Raw genomic sequence first — 21,702 nt, forward strand, 5'->3', positions numbered from 1 at the left:
ATTAGGGAAGGTTAGATGTTGGATGGAATAGAGGTTTTCATGTTCCTGAGGCAGGGGGTGGGGTGGAAATAATTGCTTCCCAGCAATTGCCAGCTGTGGATAAGTAGTTAATGCACTCTGGTTGAATCTAGAATCATGAAATTCCTAGAGTGTGGAAACAGGCCATTTTCCCAACAAGTCCACACTGACCTTCCGAAGAGCATCCCACCCAAAATCACTCCCCTATCCTGTCCATGTAACATTGCATTTCCAATGGTTAGTCCACCTAACCTACACATCCCTGGACACTGTACACGATTTAACATGGCCAATCCACCTAACCTACACATCCCTGGACACTGTACACGATTTAACATGGCCAATCCACCTAACCTACACATCTTTGAACTGTGGGAGAAAGCCAGAGCACCTGGAGGAAACCCACACAGACACAAGGAGAATGTGTGAACTCCACACGGACAGTTGCCAGAGACTAGAATTGAACCCAGGTACCTGGTGCTGTGAGGCAGCAGTGCTAATCACTGAGCCAAGTTTAAAGGCAAGACCGATGTATCTGTGCAGTACTAAGGCATTGCTGCACTACTGGAGATAGTGTGCTTTGGATGAGGTGTTAAACTGAAATCATCTGCTCCCGTTAGTTGAATGTAGAAGATCCTCTGGATTCAAAGGAGAAGGGAACTTGCTTCCCAGCATTCAGATTAATATTTGCCCTTCAATCCACATCACAGCAAACAGATTATCTGGTCGTTATTACATGGTTACTTATGTGAGCTTGCTGTGTGTAAATTGGCTGCTGCCTCTCCTTATATAACAGTTTCCTTATTATTACAGTATAACAGTACACCTAATGGTAAGGTCCTAGGGAGTGTTCCCGAACAGAGACCTTGGAGTGCAGGTTCATAGCTCCTTGAAAGTGGAGTCGCAGGTAGATAGGATAGTGAAGAAGGCGTTTGGTATGCTTTCCTTTATTGGTCAGAGTATTGAGTACAGGAGTTGGGAGGTCATGTTGCGGCTGTACAGGACATTGGTTAGGCCACTGTTGGAATATTGTGTGCAATTCTAGTCATCTTCCTATTGGAAAAATGTTGTGAAACTTGAAAGGGTTCAGAAAACATTTCTAAGGATTGGAAGATTTGAGCGATGGGGAGAGGCTGAGTAGGCTAGGGATGTTTTCCCTGGAGCGTCGGAGGCTGAGGGGTGACCTTATAGAGGTTTACAAAATCATGAGGGACATACACAGGATAAATAGGCAAAGTCTTTTCCTTGGGGTCGGGGAGTCCAGAACTAGAGGACATAAGTTTAGGATGAGAGGGGAACGATATAAAAGAGACCTAAGGGGCAACATTTTCACGCAGAGGGTGGTACATGTATGGAATGAGCTGCCAGAGGATGTGGTGGAGGCTGGTACAATTGCAACATTTAAGAGGCATTTGGATGGGTAAATGTATAGGAAGGGTTTGGAGGGATATGGGCCGGGTGCTGGCAGGTGGGACTAGATTAGGTTGGGTTACCTGGTCAGCATGGACGGGTTGGACCGAAGGGTCTATTTCTGTGCTGTACATCTCTATGATTCTATAACAGTAACTGCAACCTAAAAAGTTGGTTGTAAAAGTCTTTGAGATGCCTAGTGGTTGCACAAAGGACATTAAAATAAATCATTTTTCTTTTCCTGGGTGAGGCATAATAAAAAAAGTATCATAGATTCTGAATCTATTCGAGAAGATTTAGCAGCGGGCTGAGATATGTCTTCCCTGGGAGCTACCTGAAGAAATGCTGAAGCTGATTCTATAGAGCACATGGAAAAGGTATTAGACAGCCCCTTGTAGTTTGTTATAGACCAATTTAGGGTGTAGGTTTGCTCGCTGAGTTGTAGGTTCGATATCCAGACATTTCATTACCTGGCTAGGTAACATCATCAGTGGCGACCTCCAAGTGAAGTGAAGCTGTTGTCTCCTGCTTTCTATTTATATGTTTGTCCTGGATGGGGTCCCTGGGGTTTTGTGGTGATGTCATTTCCTGTTCGTTTTCTGAGCGGTTGATAGATGGTATATAGATCTGTGTGTTTGTTTATGGCGTTGTGGTTGGAGTGCCAGGCTGCCAAACACAGCCAGAAACCCTAATCACCTTACTATACATCAAAATTGTTTCAGAAATGACAGCCAGACTATGAAGACCCCTCAGAATCCTAGTAGCACACAAACCCACCAACACTCTCAAACAAAAACTAACAAACTTAAAAGACCCAGTACAACCCATGGTCAAAACCAACGTCATCTACAAAGTTCCTTGCAAGGACTGCCACAAACACTACGTAGGACAAACAGGAAGAAAGTTAGCCACCAGGATACACGAACACCAGCTAGCCACAAAAAGACATGACCCTCTCTCCCTCGTAGCCCTACACACGGAGGAAAAAAACTACCATTTCGACTGGGACAACACATCTATCCTGGGACAGGCTAAGCAAAATAATGCCAGAGAATTCCTAGAGGCCAGGCACTCCAACCACAACGCCATAAACAAACACACAGATCTAGATACCATCTATCAACCCCTCAGAAAATGAACAGGAAATGACATCATCACAAACCCCAGGAACCCCATCCAGGAGAAACCTATAAATAGAAAGCAGAAGACAACAGCTTCGCTTCAATTGGAGGTCGCCACTGATGATGTTACCCAGCCAGGTAATAAAACGTCTGGATATCAAACCAACAGCTCAGTGAGCAAACCTACACCCTAAACCTCAACCTGAGCTACAAACTTTCACAAACCTTGCATAGACCAATTCAAACACCCAGCAAGGAGATAGGCTAGACCCTGACTTTCATCTTTTTATTTAAAGGCAAGTGTAAAGTGCTGTCTTCCACATATCGATTGGTCACACTGTTTGGCTTTAGCCAAAACACACTGTATGTTAACTGCAGGGTAAGAATACAAACGAAAGAATTGATATAACTTTATTGGAAAACTTAACAGACTAATGGATTATTTAACCACTAAACAGCAACTGTTCCAATAGAGTAACATCCCATAAATACAGCCTTGGTAGAGATAAAGTCAATAAAACAAATTGTCTCACAAGTGATTCTGGCAGCAGAAAGAGAACCCAAGCTTTTAGCTGGAACAGATGTAGCAGCTTCCACAACAAGCTTCCAAAGCCCCAACAACTGCTGAAAACAAAACTAAAAGCCTGGTTCTGTTGGAGCCTGACTCCACCCATTCATGCTTCTATTGTTCCAATATTTTGCTTAAAAAAAACCCCAAAAACTCCAAGTTTATTTTATTAGACTGGAACATACCACTGTCTCAACCTCTTTTCATAAAAAGAAAACCAGGAGAAAATACACCTAAAAAAGCAATAGTATTGTCACAAGTTGAGAACTTGCAAGGTTGTGGGCCAAAAAAAAAAGCTAACATGGGTTTAAGTGAAGCCTTTTCTCTCCAAGAGACAGAGCTAGCATTTTCAGATTGTTGATCAAATTTCTGGAACTCCCTCCCTAACAATGCTGTGGGTGCATCTACACCAGAGGGACATCAAGAAGGCAGCTCATCACTGCCATCTTCAGGGCATTATGGAAAGGCAATAAATACTAGCCCAGTCAATATTGCCCACATGTGAAGGATAAACTTTAACAAAAGGCTGTGTTCTACTATGCTTCTATAATTTTACATACTAGAACATGAAAAGTCACATTTCACAGTAAAAATATTTGTTGGCAAGTCTAATATAAATGTCTGTCCCAAGCCAGTAGTGTCCATTCACAGGCGTCTAGGGGGCTTTAGACTATCATTTGAATCCTAAACCAGAAGTTAAAGGTTCACAAAACAATATTCTGCTTTTTTAACATATTGGCTGTAAATGATTTGAGAATTATAATTATATTATTATAATGGCGCTGTGTGGCACTGATGTCTCACAGCGCCAGTGACCTGGATTCGATTCCACCCTCAGGCGACTGTCTGTGTGGAGTTTGCACATTCTCCCCATGTCTGCGTGGGTTTGCTCCAGTTTCCTCCCACAGTCCAAAGATGTGCAAGTTAGGTGAATTGGCCATGCTAAACTGCCCATTGTGTTGGGTGCATTAGTCAGGGATAAATGTAGGGGAATGGGTCTGGGTGGGGTTGCTCTTCGGAGGGTTGGTGTGCACTTGTTGGGCCGAATGGCCTGTTTCCACACTGTAGGGAATCTAATCTAATCCCTAAAGTGCAGAAAGAGACAATTCAGCCTACTGGGTCAGCACTGACCCTCTGAAAAGCATCCTACCAGATCCAACCCCCAAACCCATTCTTGTGACCCACAAGGGGTTTTTACCATGGCTGCGTCACCTAACCTGCACATCCTAAACTATTGAGTTGTGCCTCTGATCTCCTATTTTTCTGCTGGGAAGAATTGATGTTCATATTGAATAGTGTGACCTTTTACTGTGACTTAGCGCCACCTAAAGGCTTACAGTGATGACACATTTGAACAAGGGAATATTTGTCAATGGGACTGAATATTGATTGAAAAAGGGATTTTAAAAACCTCCTTATTTTACAGATATCGACAGGGTTTCTGAACATGTAGGCTCAAAGCAGCACTATCTCCGCCGATTGAAAAGGTGCTATCCATTTATATATTACCACACACCCAAAGTCTTCCTATACTGAGATATAATTAGTCTTAAGAAGAGTTGCTCTTTGTTCTTACAGCTTAATTAACGAAGTTTCTAGCCTGGATATTCCCATCAGTGAGGTTTAAAAATTGGCAGCCAGGACTTGATCCAAGGATTCTTACCCACATCAATCATTCCTGCCTTGCCAAGTTCCATCAGCATGTGATTGGGGGTACGTTTAAAGCCCATGTGATGTTATTGGCACCATGGCAGAAGTGGGCACTTCAGATTTGGGCTTTCCACTATTTTGGAGGGCACATTTTGTCAGGTGATGTTGACCCCACAAAAAGACATTGGAAACCATGGTTTGGAAATGGGACCCCTATGAAAAAATGAGTTTTATTTTAAAAGAAACATAGATTATCATTGTCTACTCCATACTTTGCGTTATTATGAAATGCTGTAGTTTAGGTTAAATAGACTTTTACAACAGTGAGAAAGTAAATGTTTGCTGGCTTGTCACTTCCAACAAGCTGTTCAGGGAAATGCCAGCATTGTAAAAGTGGAAGCACAATCAAATCCATCAGAGTAGATTATCCATCGGATAAAGTGCAATTTTTGCATTACTTAATATTCAAGGGCTAGCCACTTTTCAATCCTGGTATGATTGTGTGGAATGTCATTGTTTTCACTTTTTCCTTTAAGTTGAATACAGATATCTTTCTCAGCTGTTTCAAAGCCTTACTGAGTTTCTGGCTGTATTCAAAGATTCTAATGAATTTTTGAGAATGTAAGCATGTTTATTTTGACAGATTTGTCTCTTTCAAATAAGATTAGGGTTTTTAAGTTACCTTCAAGCAATGTTTGAGTTTTTCCAAAACTTTCAAATGCTACAGGTCTCATAACTTCTGTTTATAGTGGATACCAGGTGAGTTGTAGGGGTGAAGATGCATGTGAGCAGTGTGTGGTATCAAGACATTGAGGAGAAAGCTGAAGGTGAGAGAGAGGAATAGGTGAAGGGAGGGGTGAAAAATGAGGTGAAGGCTAGGTAACCTCTAGAACTGGATCAAATCTGAGATCATTAGAGATAGATGCAAAAATTATAGTTATTTTGGGAGACTTTATTATCCCAGTATATATTCAAATAATTAAGATAGAGGGGTGGGAATAGGATGGAATGAGTTCTTGATGTTCTGGAAATCTTTCTACCACTCCTGTGAGAAGGTGGGGCCCTGCTAGACTTCTTTCTTGTGAAAGAGGTGGACCAGATAGATTTGGGCAGCTCAGTGCTGAGCACTTCTGCCTCACAGTACCAGGGACCCAGCTTCAGTTCCACCCTTGGGTGACTGTCTGCATTGGTTTCTTGCTGATGCTCCAGTTCCTTGCACAGTCCAAAGATATGCAAGGTTAAATGGATTGGCCATGCTAAATTAGCCTATGATATTCACGGATGTGCAGATTAGGTGGAGTAGCCCTTGGAGATACAGGATTACTGGGATAGGGTGGGTCTAGGTGGGATGCTGTTTGGAGAGTTGGTGTGAACTGAATGGCCTGCTTCCACACTGTAGGGATTCTATGGTTCTAACTGTCAGCTGGGGAGCATTCAAGGAGCATGATCATTGTATCATAAAGTTTGCACTGATAATGAAAGAAAGCAAGGAACAATCGAGAGTAAGATTGAATAATTGAGGGAAAAATTATCCTCAGTGAGGTAAGTGGATTTGAATTGAATACATAATGTTGAAGTTTGACAGGAAAAATAGTAGCTGAACTACTATATTAAATGAAAAGATTGTGTTCAGGTGCAGTCAAGCTATACCACCTTAAAAGGGAAAGGCCAGGAAATAGTAACCCAGATGACAAAAGAAAATAAACTAGATAAATTAGGAAACATCTGCTTATGACAGTGGTTGTGTAAAATGTACAATTGGGAACCAGGCTAAATATCAAAGATTCCAGCATGCATGTGATAATATAAGCAAAAATGGCAGAGAGGAAGTGAGAGAAAAGACTAGCAACCAATGCAAAAGAAAATCCCAATGTCGTCTTTAGGTCCATTAGACACCAAAAAGAGGATAGATACCACACAGATAAGGGGTGCAATTAAAGCTTTAAATGAATAGTTTTGATTTGTCCTTATGAAAGAAGACTGTGTGTTGCCTAGGCAATGAAGAGGAGAAAATGTGATCACTGGAAGGGATTGTACCTCATGAGGAATAAGTGATGGACAGGTTATCTGAATCAGCCACCAGGACTAGAAGAGACATATCCAAAGATCCTGATTGCCTCTGCAATTTTCAATTCAATGGCTATAACTGTTCATTCATCCTGGCAATTGGGAAGGTGCTGAAGATGCAAACATTACCCTATTAAGGATGTAGGTTTGCTCGCTGAGCTGGAAGGTTCATTTTCAGATATTTTGTCTGAAGAAGAAACATCCAGAGGCTCACTAATGATGTTACCTACTATGGTGTCAAAACATCTGAAAACGAACCAGCTCAGCGAGCAAACCAACATGCAGAACCTCAACCTGAGCTACAAATCTTCTGAAAACTTGCTATTAACCCAATATTTAAAAAAGGGTGTGAATGTAAACCCTGAAATTACAGATCAGTCAGTTTAATCCTAATAGAGGAGAAAATTCTCAGAACCTGTCAACATGTTAAACTTTTATCAAAAAAAGCATTATTTGAGAAAACGTAAAATGAATTTAAGGGAAAGTTCTGTTGAAATAATTTACTGGAGCTTTTTGAGGTTCTGATGAGGGCAGTGTGGTTGATGTGGTGTACCCGGATTTTAAAAAGGCATTTAACAGTGCTACACAACAGACATGAGAAGTTGTAGCTTATGGAACAACATGGGACAGTGGCAACAAGAGCATGAAATTGGCTGTTTGACATGTTAATGCAGGCATGGAATTCCCCACCGAACAGCGTTGGGCCATTTGCTTTTCCTGATCTGTGTTAATCTACAAAGTGTACAGGGTACAGTTTTGAAGTTTGTGGATCATACAGAACTTGCAGGCATTATAAATGAGGAAGGTAATGCAGATCTTTGGAAGGTCATTGAAATGTTGGCAGTCCAAAGATATGCAGATTAGGTGGATTGGCCATGGAAAATATAGGGAACGGGTGGGTCTGGGTGGGATGGTTTTTTGGAAGGGCAGTGTAGACTTGATGGGCTGAATGGCCTGCTGTAGGGATTCTATGGAATGGGCGATAATGGTACAATTCTACTTGGCTTTCCCAATATTCTTTATATAAAGGTTGCAAGAGCAGACCTTGATATGTATAAATAAGTAAAGGTGGCCAGACCAGCGGAGAAAGGTGTTAACAAAGCATGGATATTGTATTCTCTGTTAATAGGGTCATGATGTACAAGAGCCACAAGGTATGTTGAACCTCCTATAGGGAACAGTTTCAGTCTCTGCTGGTCTGTTTTTGGCTACCATGCTGTATGAAGGAGATGATGATTTTGCAAAGAAGGAAGAAAAATAAATCAGGCCGTTAGTTTCACTGATGAGGAATATCATCTGTAAAGACATATCAGAGAATCTGGGAATAAGATTAAGGAAATATGGTGCTCAAAATCCTGAGGGATATAAGCACAATGACTGTGGAGAAACTGTTCCTACTTGTGAGGATGTAGAGATGTCCTGGAGGTGAGGTGATTGACTTCTAATGACTGCAACCATCTTCTTTTGTGTCCAGAATGCCTCCAACTTGCAGAAAGTATTCCCCTCGATTCCCGCTGAATTCCATTCTGATCAGGCTTCTTAATGCCATTCTTGGTCGAATGCAGCCTAGATATCAAGAGCAGTCAGTCTTGGGTCCCCTCTGGAATTCAGCTCTTTTGTCCATGTTTGAACCAAGGCTGTAATGAGGTCAGCAGCTGAGTGGCCCTGGAGGATCCAAACTGGGTGTCACTGAGCAGGGTATTACTGAGCAGGTGCTGCCTGATAGCACTGTTGATCACACCTTCTGTCACTTTGATCAAGAGTAGACTGTTGGGCCAGTAATTAGCTGGGTTAGATTTGTCCTGTGTTTTATGTACAGGACATACCTGGACAATTTTTCACGCTATTGGATAGATGCCAGTGTTGTAACTGTACAGGAAGAGCTTGACTGAAGGTGTGGCAAGTTCTGGAAACAAGTCTTTAACACAATTGCCAGAATGATGGTGAGGCCCATAGCCTTTGTGGTATCCGGTGTCTCCAGCTGTTTCTTGATACCATATGGTGTGAATCAATTTGACCGAAAACTGGTGTTGAAGCTTTCAAAAGGGATTTTTTTTGTTGTTGAAACCAGAATTGTGCAGGATGCAGGGAGAAGGCAGGAAAATGGCACTAAGTGAGCTGCCCATTTGAAAAGCTGGTGCAGACATCATGATGGGCTGAAGGATCTCTCACTAGACTTCAACAAGTCACTAGACTTTCAAACACGCAGAAGGGAGCTCAGCGTCCCACCATTAATGTATTTTGAAGTTTGGCCCAAGACCTAATCAATGGGTGGCACGGTGGCTCAGTGGTTAGCACTGCTACCTCTCAGCGCCAGAGACCCGAGTTCAGTTCCCGCCTCAGGCAACTGACTCTGTGGAGTTTGCACAATCTTCCCGTGTCTGTGTGGGTTTGCTCCGGTTTCCTCCCACAGTCCAGAAATGTGCAGGTTAGGTGAATTGGCCATGCTAAATTGTAGGGGAGTATTACTGTGGTGTGACAGGTCTTTGCTAAATGATGGCAGCCTTTCTGCAGTAACGGGCCATTTAAATGGAGGCCGCGGATGGAAGATTGTTAGTGTTCGTGAAGGGGTAAATGTAGGGGAATGGGTCTGGATGGGTTGCACTTCGACGGGTCGGTGTGGACTTGTTGGGCTGAAGGGCCTGTTTCCACACTGTAAGTAATCTAATCTAATCTAATCTAACCCCAGTCTGTACTGATCCTTCGAATGTACCTAGCAATAATGATTGAAAACATGTTGCTGAGAGTGTGTCTAGGTTTTGCCAGCCTCCACTGATAGTATTTGATTTATTGTCACATGTACTTAAGTAAAGTGAAAAGATTTGTTTATAGTCAGATCGTAATAAGCAACGACATACAGATCATTGAGTGAAAAACATCTAGACAGAGGCATACAAGTTACATTGCCTAGGGTGTGCATGAGGCAAGATCAACATTACTTAAAGTGCATTATTTAGTTGAATATTGACAGGGAAGAAGCTGTTCTTGAACCAGATTGTGTGTGTGTGTGTGTGTGTGTGTGTGTAAGCTTCTATATCTTCTGCCTGGCAGAAGTGGTTGTAGGGGAGTATTACCGCGGTGTGATAGGTCTTTGCTAAATGATGGCAGTCTTTCTGCAGCAACAGGCCATTTAAATGGAAGCCGCGGATGGAAGATTATTAGTGTGTTTGGAGTTTTGTAGTAAATATACAATCACACCGGGAATAAATGTTGCACTATGGCTTGAATTGTTTTCTCTCTCCATGCTGGAATGCAGTTTGTGATTATTGACTTTTCTGATACTTTAAGAATTCCTGTCACTGAAAATTGAGTGGCTCATTTTTCTGTGTTTGCTTTCTATTAAAACCAGAACTCACTTCAATTCACAAATGGAAATGATATGTGTTTGCCAAAAATCATTGGCTACGGTAAAAGTTTGAATAACTGTCATTGTCCCCAAGGAACCCAAAAGTTTGACACAAGTTGTCAAAACCCTCCAGTCTCTAGTTAGGTCTGTGAGGTTGATAAAAGGGGTTGAGAGTGAGTGTGTTGTTGGAAAATGCACAGCAGGTCAGGCAGAATCCGAGGAACTGGAAAATCGATGTTTCAGATCGGAGCCTTTCCTGACGAAGAGCTTTTGCCAAAACGTCAATTTTCCTGCTCCTCTGCTGCCTGACCTGCTGTGCTTTTCCAGCAATGTACTCTCAACTCTAGTCTCCAGCATCTACAGACCCCACTGTCTCCTCCCTGATTTTAAAAAAAAAAGGCACTGAGTTCTCTTGGGTTCATGGCCATTATTCCGAAATAGAGTTAATTTTGGTTAATTTTGGTAAATAGAGTTAATATTGCATTTTTGGTAAAGAGGACAAGAATTAATGTCACTTTAAAGTAGCAAGTACAGAAAAGAGCTGGTGAATGCTGCAAATGTGAAATAAAAAACCAATTGCTGAAAATACCCAGCAAGTCAGCAACATCTGCAGAGAGGGAAGGCAGCAATTGTTCTGTCATCAGAACTGTAGAGTAGTTTGTGTACCGTCTGTTTCTACCACACTTTAAAGGAATTCTGGCAAGGCCGCTCCCCTCTGTTGATTAAAAACAACAATGTCACGACTGTTTCCAAGTTCTGATTCATCCCTTACAATTCTGAACGAAGGGAGTAGATTCCCCTCTTCATTCAGGAATTGTCTGATTCTCATTGTCATGTGGGAAGAATGACTGACCTATCCAAACATTTGTTCTGCTTTAGTGTCAACCGGCAAATATCTCAAAAACAAATGTAAATTAAAATCACTTTGGGAGTGTAATTGTGTTCCCTGAGAGTTAATACAATTTTTTTTTTTTCTGGGCACTGTGTGGGGTTGGTTTATTAAGAGAATATAAGGCATCTGACTCCTGTTAAGACTTTGATCAATTTAAACGTAAGTTGTCCAAAGTGCAGCCTCTCTTCCCAGTTGCTTAGGCTGGCCCCTGTCAGTCAGTTTATAAAAGGATGTGTTTTTTTTTGTTGGGGGGGGGGGGGTGGGGGCATGGGTGGTGGTGTAGGAAAGAGAACTGGAAAGAAGCATTATCTACTGTGAAGGTTTGCCTTATTTCTGCCTTCCACAAAAAAAATCCTATTCAAAGCTCTGCTGTTTATATAGAGCTATTCAGCATTTATAACTGAGTCAGATTGATAGAATGAATAGAACTGGTAATTTCTAAATCACTATTATAGCTTAAATTGGTTTCAGAATGAGTTGGTTAGTTCGGTATCTGGGGAAAAGCCTCCCTTCGTAGCTTGCTTGGGATAGCTGTAATTTTTGATGAAATAACTGGAAGAAGCTGGTCATTGAGAGAGAGTGAAAATCCTGGTGTTATCTGTAGATTAGCTGTTCAGTTTTTTTTTAGCAGAACTGCAGTTAACATTCTCATTGAAATCTATTTGAATAAGATTCAAATGCTGTACGTCCAAAACACTATTGAGTCTGTCTATCCATTTGGAATAGGATTATCTGACCACAAAGCATAAAGTAATCCATGGGGATATTGCTGCCCGGAATATTTTGATCCATGAAGATTTAACTGTTAAACTCGCTGGTCTGAGTCTGGCCTTTGATGTTTACAAAACTGGAACGTTGTCATCCCACAGAGCAGCACAGGTTCCAATTAAATGGCTTGCACCCGAAAGGGTCATAAAGCGACCGATCACAGAAAAGAGTGACACGTGAGTACAGGAAAACTTTTAATGTAAAAACTGGATCCGAGCCACAGAGGGATGTACTGTGGGTTCAGGGTGGGAAATGGGTATGTTATAGATTCCACACACCACTGAGGTGTATTGAATTGCCTGCCAAAACATTCCTTACTTATTGCTGTGTTTTAATTTATTCTTTTATGGATATGTCCGTCCCTAACAGAGAGGCTTGCTCGGTGATTTCAGAAGGCTGTTACAATCAGCCACTTGCTTGAACATAATGTAAGAACATGGGCTACGAAATTGAGCCCCTCAACCCTGCTCCACTATTTTATATGATCACGGCTTGCCCACTCTCCATAACGCTTCAACCCATTACGAATGAAAAATCTGTTTCTTGCCTTAAATTTACTCAATGTCTCAGCATCCACCACACTCTGGGGGAGTGAATCCCACAGATTTACAAACCTTTTAAGACAAGTAATTTCTCCTCCTCTCCGTTTTAAATCTGTGACCCCTTATCCTGAAACTATGATCTCTCATTTTAGATTGCCTCACATGAGGAAACAGCCTTTCCCTGTTGACTTTGTCAAACTCTGTAGCATCCTATCTACCTCGATTAGATCTCCTCTCATTCCTAACTCCAGAGAGTGTCGGCCTGAACTGTTCAATTTCGCTTCATAAGGCGAACCTCTCCACTCTGGAATCAATCTAATGAACCTCCTCTGAACTGCTTCCAACTACATTGTTCCTCAAGTGTGAGAACCAAAGTTGTATGCAATATTCCATGTGCGGTTTCATTAATGCATTGTACAGTTGCAGCAACACTTCCCTACTTTTTAATACTCTCTTCCTTCAGCAATAACTACAATTACAATAAACACTACAATTTCATTTGCATTGCTTATTACTTGTTATACCTGCATACTGATTTTGTGGTTCATGCATCTGGATCTAGATTCGCATGTAGAACATTTCCTTCTTTAAAGCAGATGGATTTTGCAACAATCAATGATAATTGTCAGGCGTACCATAACTGAGATGAGCTTTCAACTCAGGATTAGTTAATTTACCAATGTTTATACTTCAGTGGCTGCTCTGGTGAGAGTTGAATCTTTGACCCCAAAGCATTGGCCTGGATTTCTGCATTACCAATCCCTTGATACAACCACTACACCTACACCTCTCTTTACCTTGTTGTTTGTGGATTAATTCATGATGCATACCTAAACTATAAAATGCATAGCTCAATGGAAAATGGTCAAACGCACCCCGGTGACATGTTACAATGTTAAGTGTCTGTGATTAAAATTCCAAACATTGTCTCATTAACTACAGCCCATTTTGTTTGAAAACAAAGATTGGGAAATATCACGAGGAATTATCAATTGGTTGTGCGTTGAATGCTTGCCTAAATAGGAATTAATGCTTTTAGGGTGACCTTGCTTTTATATTCAACCTTTTTGTTTTTATTCACAGGTGGTCATTTGGGATCTTTCTGTATGAAGTAGTTACTTTAGGTAAGTTGCTTTGTAAATCAACTAATTTAATGAACACTAGCTTTAACACGAACAGCAAAACAAGGTTTCAGTCTGTTTCCTAGAAAAAGCCTTTGCTGATATTCAATCCCAGTGAAGTGGTTTTTATTTGTTCATGGGATGAGGTCATCGCTGGCTGGGTCAGCATTTATTGCCCATCCCTGATTGATTGGAGGGCAGTTACGAGTCAACCACACTGCTGAATCTGGAGTCATATGTAGGCCAGACCAGGTAAGGATAATTGTTTCCTTCCCTGAATGACATTACTCAACAATGGACAATGGATTCATGATCATCAGTGGACTCTTCATTCCAGATTTTTTATTGAATTCAATTCCATCATACCACCAAGACAGGATTTGAACCCGGGTCCCCAGAATATTATGTGGGTCTGGGTTAATCATTCAGCAATGTTACCACTAGGGCTCCCCTTAAGTGTCCTTCTATCTTAACTCTAATTTCCTACCTAATGTTAACTACTTCATTCTGTTATTACTCTGCCACCTCTTTTGATGTCACTGAAGGGCTTTAGATTAGATTAGATTACTTACAGTGTGGAAACAGGCCCTTCGGCCCAACAAGTCCACACCGCCCCGCCGAAGCGCAACCCACCCATACCCCTACATTTGCCCCTTACCTAACACTATGGGCAATTTAGCATGGCCAATTCACCTGACCTGCACATCTTTGGACCGTGGGAGGAAACCGGAGCACCCGGAGGAAACCCACGCAGACACGGGGAGAACGTGCAAACTCTACACAGTCAGTCGCCTGAGGTGGGAATTGAACCCAGGTCTCTGGTGCTGTGAGGCAGCAGTGCTAACCACTGTGCCACCGTACTTTCATGTTATAACGTTCCTGAACAGTATTAAGATCTCTACTTTTATGAAACTCCTCCTTGAAAGACTTCAGAAATACTTTTCTAACAAAGGGCATTGAGACTCTGATATTACTATTATGATTTAAGGCCAAAACAAATTTATTATTATTGGAAATTTGGATTTTTAAAGTAGAGGCCGACGGATTTGATTTCCGTTCTCTGAAAGTACTTTTAGTTTGAGATCACAGTCATTTGGGAAAGTAACAAAAATGTATAATTTTCAAACAACTGACTTAGTAAATACCTAACCAGATATTTTCAGTGTTAACATAGAACGTAGAACATTACAGGCCCTTCAGCCCTCGATGTTGTGCTAACCTTTTATCCTACTCTAAGATTAAACTAACCTACATACCTTTCATTTTACTATCATCCATGTGCCTATCCAAGAGTCGCTTAAATGTCCCTAATATATCTGACTCTATTACTACTGCTGGCAGTGCATTCAACACACCCACCACACTCTCTGTGTAAAGAACCTATCTTTGACATCTCCCCTAAACCTTCCTCCAATCACCTTAAAATTACGCCCCCTAGGGAATGCTATTCCTGCCCTTGGAAAAAGTCTGACTATTCACTCTCGTCACCTTGTTCATCTCTATCATGTCACCTCTCTCCCTTCTTAGCTCCCTCAACCTTTCTTCATAAGACATGCCCTCTAGTTCAGGCAACATCCTGGTAAATCTCCTCCACACCCTCTCTCAAGCTTCCACATCCTTCCTATAATGAGTTGACCAGAACTGAACACAATATTCCAAGTGTGGTCTAACCAGGATTATCTATACAGCTGCAGCATAACCTCACATCTCTTAAATTCAACCCCCCTGCTAATCAAAGCCAACAGACCATAGGCCTCCTTAACAACCCTATCAACTTGGGTGGCAACTTTGAGCGATCTATGGACATAGACCCCTCATGGACCTCTGTTCCTCTACACTGCCAAGAACCCTACCTTTAACCCTGTATTCTGCATTCAAAGGAGAAAGTGAGGACTGCAGATACTGGAGATCAGAGCTGAAAATGTGTTACTGGAAAAGCGCAGCAGGTCAGGCAGCATCCAGGGAGCAGGAGCATCGACGTTTCGGGCATGAGCCCAAAGAAGCCCGTTCCTGAAGAAGGGCTCATGCCCGAAACATCGATTCTCCTGCTCCTTGGATGCTGCCTGACCTGCTGCGCTTTTCCAGCAACACATTTTCAGTTCTGCATTCAAATTCAACCTTCCAAAATGAATCACTTCACACTTTTTCAGCCCAGATCTGCATCCTGTCAATGTCCTGTTGCAGCCTCCAACAGCCCTCCGCATTACCCATCACTCCACCAACCTTTGTGTCATCAGCAACTTACTAACGCACCCTTCCACTTCCTCATCCAAGTTATTTATAAAAGTCACAAAGAGCAGAGGTCCCAGAACTGATCCCTGCGGAACACCACTGGTCACTGAGCTCCAGGTTTCTATCTACCACCGCACTTTATCTTCAGTGAGTCAGCCAATTCTGTATTCAGACAGGCAAATTTCCCTGTATCCCATGCTTCCTTACTTTCTGAATGAGCTTACTATGGGGAACCTTATCAAATGCCTTGCCAAAATCCATGTAGACCCCATCCACTGCTCTACCTTCATCAACGTGTTTCGTCATGTCCTCAAAGATTTGAATAAGGTTTGTGAGTTAGGAGTTGCCCCTCTCAAAGCTGTGCTTACTATCTCTAATCAAACTATCGTTTTCCAAGTAATCATAAATCCTGTCTCCCAGAATTCTCTCCAATAATTTTCCAATCACAGACGTAAGACTGACTGGTCTGTGATTCCCAAGATTATCCTTGTTCCTTTCCTTGAACATGGGAATAACGTTTGCCACCCTCTAATCATCTGGCACTAATCCAGTGGGCAGTGAGGACACAAAGATCATCGCCAAAGGTGCAGCAATCTCTTCCCTCCCTTCCTGTAGTAACCTTGGGTATATCCTGTCTGGCCCAGGGGACTTAGCCACCCTTATGTTTTTCAAAATTTTCAGCACATCCTTCTTAACATCAACCTGTTGGATCATATCCGTCTGTTTCACACTATCCTCTCAAATGTCAAGGTCCCTCTCAGAAGTGAATACTGAAGCAAATAGGCTTCCTTCTTCCTCTTGACTAGATGTTCCACATCCCTTGTCACCCAAGGTTCCTTCACCCTACCATCCCTTCCTTGCTTCAGTGGGACACACCCGTTCAGTACTATCAGCAAGTGCTCCCTCAACAGCCTCCACGTTTGTCATGCATTTTCCTGAGAATATCTGTTCCCAGTTTATGTGCCCCAGTTGTAAACCCCCCTCCTGTAATTAAATACTTTCACATTCTGTCTGCTGCTGTCCCTCTCCATGACTATAGTAAAGTTCAGGGAGTTGCGATCACTCGCGTCGAAATGTTCTCTCACTGAGAACAGCTGTCCTGGTTTGTTGTCAAGCATCAAATCCAATATGGCCTCTCCTCTACTCTGCCTGTCTACATATTGAGTCAGAAATCTTCCCTAGACACAACTAACAAAAATTGTTCCATACAAAGTATTTGAACTAAGGAGGTTCCAATCAATATTAGGGAAGTTAAAGTCACCCATGACAACAACCCTGTTACTTCTGCAACTTTCCAAAATCTGCCTCCCAAAATCTGCCTCAGTGTCTCTGTTGCTATTGGATGGTCTGTAGAACACTCCCAAATAAAGTGACTAGTCCTTTCCTGTTCAACTGAAGAATTTTTGATGCTAAGTTTATGACAGAAAAAAAGCAAATGACCAGATCCCTCTAATTTATTTGGTGTTCATTCCTTCCTATCAGGAGAATTGGGTTTTTTTTGTCCTAGTTTAGGAGATCATTTCACCCTAGCAGAAGGGTTTATAGTTTGTGAAGTCCAAAAGGCTTCAAGTGAGAATAGTGTAGAAGCCCTCCAACTATCATCTGAAGTAGTTTAGATCATCAGTATGAGAAAGACTTCTTAAACCTGGTAAAAGTTCATTAGATAAGAAGATAAAGTTAATATAGAAGGAACACAACTGGGATAGATAATCGGTGAAGGATATTTCTAAGAAACAAACTGAAACTTTGCTCGCTGTTTGTTAGGATCTTTCCAAACTCATTATTTCTCTTGTTCTTTTGGTAAAGAACACTGTAACTATGTTCAGTGACTAACCACCATGGTAACCAACTGAACACCTTAGTCTTCTGACCTGTGAAGCTAGGTTTCACTCGGAGATCAAGTCATTCAGTATTACCATCAGCTGAGAACATATGAATACACTTGAATTTACCAAGAGGTTCACAGAATTTGTACACGACCCACTGTTGGTGCCATTTACACAACAGCAGAACATGTACCATGTTGTATCATTTCTATGACAATGGTGTAGAACTAGCCTCCATTCAATATGACTTCTCCAGCACGAAGGAGTCTCTCTCAACTTCACTTCAGTTTAGAATCAGGTCAGCACCTGATTTACGTAAGTGGAGTCTCTAGTATCACGTTCTGACAGTCTGGATTGATGAGGACTGCAATGCCTTCTTTCATGCTGGTGTTAGTTCTGCATTTAGGCTATGTCTGCACTGCTACAGGAAAACTATGAATTTAAACAACATTGACGCTAAGCCTATAAAGGTGTCCTTAGTGTCCACAAGTAGAAAGTAGGAAGCTAGGTCAAATAGATCATAGAATCCCTGCAGTGCAGAAACAGGCCATTTGGCCGAACAAATCCAACTGACCCTCCGAAGAGTAACCCACCCAGATGTATTCCCCTACTCTATTATTCTACATTTACCCCTGACTAATGCACCTAACCTACGCATCCCTGAACACTATGGGCAATTTAGCATGGCCAGTTCACCTAACCTGCAAATCTTTGGATTATGGGAGGAAACCAGAGTACCCGAAGGAAACCCACGCAGACACTGGGGGAATAAAAGCAAATTACTGCAGATGCTGGAATCTGAAACCAAAAGAGAAAATGATGGAAAATCTCAGCAGGTCTGACAGCATCTGTAAGGAGAGAAAAGAGCTGACGTTTCGAGTCTAACTGATCCTTTGTCAAAGGGTCCGTTAGACTTGAAATGTCAGCTCTTTTCTCTCCTTACAGATGCTGCCAGACACGGGGAATGTGCAAACTCCACACAGACAGCCGTCTGAGGCTGGAATCGAACCAGAGTCCATGTTGGACAGTGCCACCCCATATGTATGAAATTAGTTATTACTGCTCCTGCCAAGTTATACTTAAACAGCTGAGTTCAAGCATGACTTTAGCTAAAGTCACTGTCACCTGAAGATTTGAATGCTTCACGGATTACTAAGACTCCATCCTAATTCTATATTTAGTCAGTGTTTGACCTCACTCCAATTGTTTTATTTTGTAGGAGCTCCTCCATATCCTGAGTTTCAGCCACTAGAAATCTTCCCAAAGCTGCAAAGAAATTACAGAATGCCCAAACCGTCCAACAGTAGCAATGCACTGTAAGTAGCTCACCACCAGTTCATTTGATTCAATCATAGCTGGTCTGTTTCTTAACCTAGCAGCAGTTTGTCTGTTTTGGCTGTTAAGTGGGCAGTACAGTCAAGCCAACACAACAACGAGGTAAATTGGGGAATTTGGGGGGACTTTTGGAACACCTTTTTGGAAGTGGAAGCAATGATGACCCAGATGTAATCTGTAGAAGTCCGATCAAGTATTCCTCTTCTTCCTCACGGTCCCACAATGTGGAAATCTTAAACCAGAAATGCTGATTGCTCAAAGGGCTGTCTCGTTAGTTACATCCACAATGAGCAAACTGATTTGCAGTCAGTTTCTGACAGGTATAGGATGTGTTTCAGAGGAGGACTACAGAAACCATTGTCAAAGGTTGAACATTGATGATAAGTGATTACTGTGCATGCAAATACAATTGGTGTAACAGGTGGATTTATTTTTAATATTTATTCTGGACATGCTGATTCCTAGTTGAATTGGGTGAGTGCTGGTGGAGGTTCCACAATACTGACTCAGTGGTGGCAAAGAGATGGTCATGTACATCCGGATTGATTACATGTGAGAATCTTTTACAGCAAGTTTCTTCTTGCTTTTCTATTTGACCACCTGAAGAATCATAGAGTTCCTATATTAGGCCCCTATATTAGGCCCATTGAGTCTGCACTGAGCCTCTGAAGAGCATTCCATCCGGACACCTACCCTATCCCTGAAACCCCATATTTACTATAGTTTGCCCACCTAGCCTGCACAACATGGGACAATTTAGCATGGCCAATCCACCTAACCTGCACATCATTTGACTGTGGGAGGAAACTGGGGCACCTGGAGGAAATCTATGCAGGCAAAGGGAGAATATACGAACTCCCCACAGTTGAGTGAGGCGTGTGAGGCAGCAGTGCTAGCCAATATGCCTCTTGGTGTGTTTGAAATGTGATTAATCCAAAGAGTATTTTTAGGAAGAGAGATCACAGATTCCAAGAATTTGGGAATTGCTTTATTATATCTACTCCCTATAGAGTTGCCAACTTTCTACGATTGTCCTAGAATCTGTAGGAAATAAAACTCAGCCAATCAAAATCAACCTGCCAACCACACTTTTGCCATTTTTTTTCCCTGAAGTACAAATTGTTGGGATTTGTTTGTTAGAAGTTTGTCATTTTTGTTTGTATCACAACACAATAATCTCTAGCAACACTGTATGTAAAATTAAAGGTGAATCTCCAGGATATGGTGTGGATGACCTGAGAAGTGCAATGAAGAGCAGGAAGAGACTGTTCTTGCAACTCGAGACTAATACGATGGAATATCTTGAGGAGTCTGTTGGCTTCCCAGTTGGCTGTGGGAAAAGTTGTGTTCCTGAAGAATGGAAAAATGTTAAAAATTTGGGATTGGGGCCATTCGATATGGGAGGTCATTGGATGAAATCTTCATTTAACTCCAATGTGCTAGCCATTTAGAATTTAAATACTGCAAGTTCTCTCTCGTGCAGTGTCTTCTGTCTCCAATACTCCCTATCCCCAGCAGATTTTTATGTTGTCTTATTTTAAAATCTGGTACCGTTCAGTGCATGTATATTGTAATAGCCTATTGTCTGGCTATTCTTTTCCCTTTTTGGAGTTTTATTTCTTTCTATTCAGTGGACTAAGAGATGTGAACTTGTATCCAATCTGCTGGTCCTTGGCAACCTTAGATTCATGCTGAAAATGTGTTGCTGGAAAAGCGCAGCAGGTCAGGCAGCATCCAAGGAACAGGAGAATCGATGTTTCGGGCATAAACACATTTTCAGCTCTGATCTCCAGCATCTGCAGTCCTCACTTTCTCCACAACCTTAGATTCATACAGTACAGAAAAGGCCCTTTGACCCATCGAGTCTGCACCAACAATAACTACCACTAAAGGCATGCTAATCCCAATTTCTTGAACTTGTTTCATATCCTTAAGTGTAATGATATTTTGAAGTGCTTATCAAAAATGTTTTTTTTTCCAAGTTGTAAGTTTTTCGGCCTCTGCTACTGTCCCAGGCAGTGTATTCCAGATTCCCACTGCCCACTAAGTGAAAATGAGTTTTTCCCAAATCCCCTAAATCTCCTGCCCCTTGTCCTAAAACTATGCCCCTTTGTGATCAACTTCTCAACCAATGGGAACAGCTATTCCCCATCCTGTCCTGTTTTATTTTAGTTGATTTCTGACCATGATCAACACTCCACTTTGTCCTCTCGACAGGAAAGATTCCCCACTCCCGGCACCTTCCCCTGCAACCGCAAGAAATGCAAAACTTGCGCCCACACCTCCCCACTTACTTCCCTCCAAGGCCGCAAGGGACACTTCCATATCCGCCACAAATTCACCTGCACCTCCTCACACATCATTTATTGCATCCGCTGCACCCGATGTGGCCTCCTCTATATTGGGGAGACAGGCCGCCTACTTGCGGAATGCTTCAGAGAACACCTCTGGGACACCCGGACCAACTAACCCAATCACCCCGTAGCCCAACACTTCAACTCCCCCTCCCACTCCACCAAGGACATGCAGGTCCTTGGACTCCTCCATCGCCAGACCATGGCAACATGACGGTTGGAGGAAGAGCGCCTCATCTTCCACCTAGAAACCCTCCAACCACAAGGGATGAACTCCGATTTCTCAAGTTTCCTCATTTCCCCTCCCCCCATCTAGTCTCAGTCAAATCCCTCAAACTCAGCACCACCTTCCTAACCTGCAATCTTCTTCCTGACCTCTCCGCCCCCACCCCACTTCGGCCTATCACCCTCACCTTGACCTCCTTCCACCTATTGCATTCCCAACGCCCCTC

At 42.2% G+C, this 21,702-nt stretch overlaps 1 protein-coding gene across 1 annotated transcript in view; it reads left to right on the plus strand.

The window, feature by feature from the left end:
* The window catches only part of LOC140486863 (tyrosine-protein kinase STYK1), a 97,550-nt gene that overhangs the window by 69,519 nt on the left and 6,329 nt on the right, over window positions 1–21,702 (plus strand). Inside the window, exons 7-9 of the mRNA XM_072585913.1 lie at window positions 11,799–12,016; window positions 13,466–13,506; window positions 18,781–18,877. Coding sequence (XP_072442014.1) covers window positions 11,799–12,016; window positions 13,466–13,506; window positions 18,781–18,877 — 356 coding nt within the window. The remainder of the gene's footprint in view (window positions 1–11,798; window positions 12,017–13,465; window positions 13,507–18,780; window positions 18,878–21,702) is intronic.

The sequence above is a fragment of the Chiloscyllium punctatum genome, chromosome 16, assembly GCF_047496795.1.
Source record: "Chiloscyllium punctatum isolate Juve2018m chromosome 16, sChiPun1.3, whole genome shotgun sequence".
Classification (NCBI taxonomy): domain Eukaryota; kingdom Metazoa; phylum Chordata; class Chondrichthyes; order Orectolobiformes; family Hemiscylliidae; genus Chiloscyllium; species Chiloscyllium punctatum.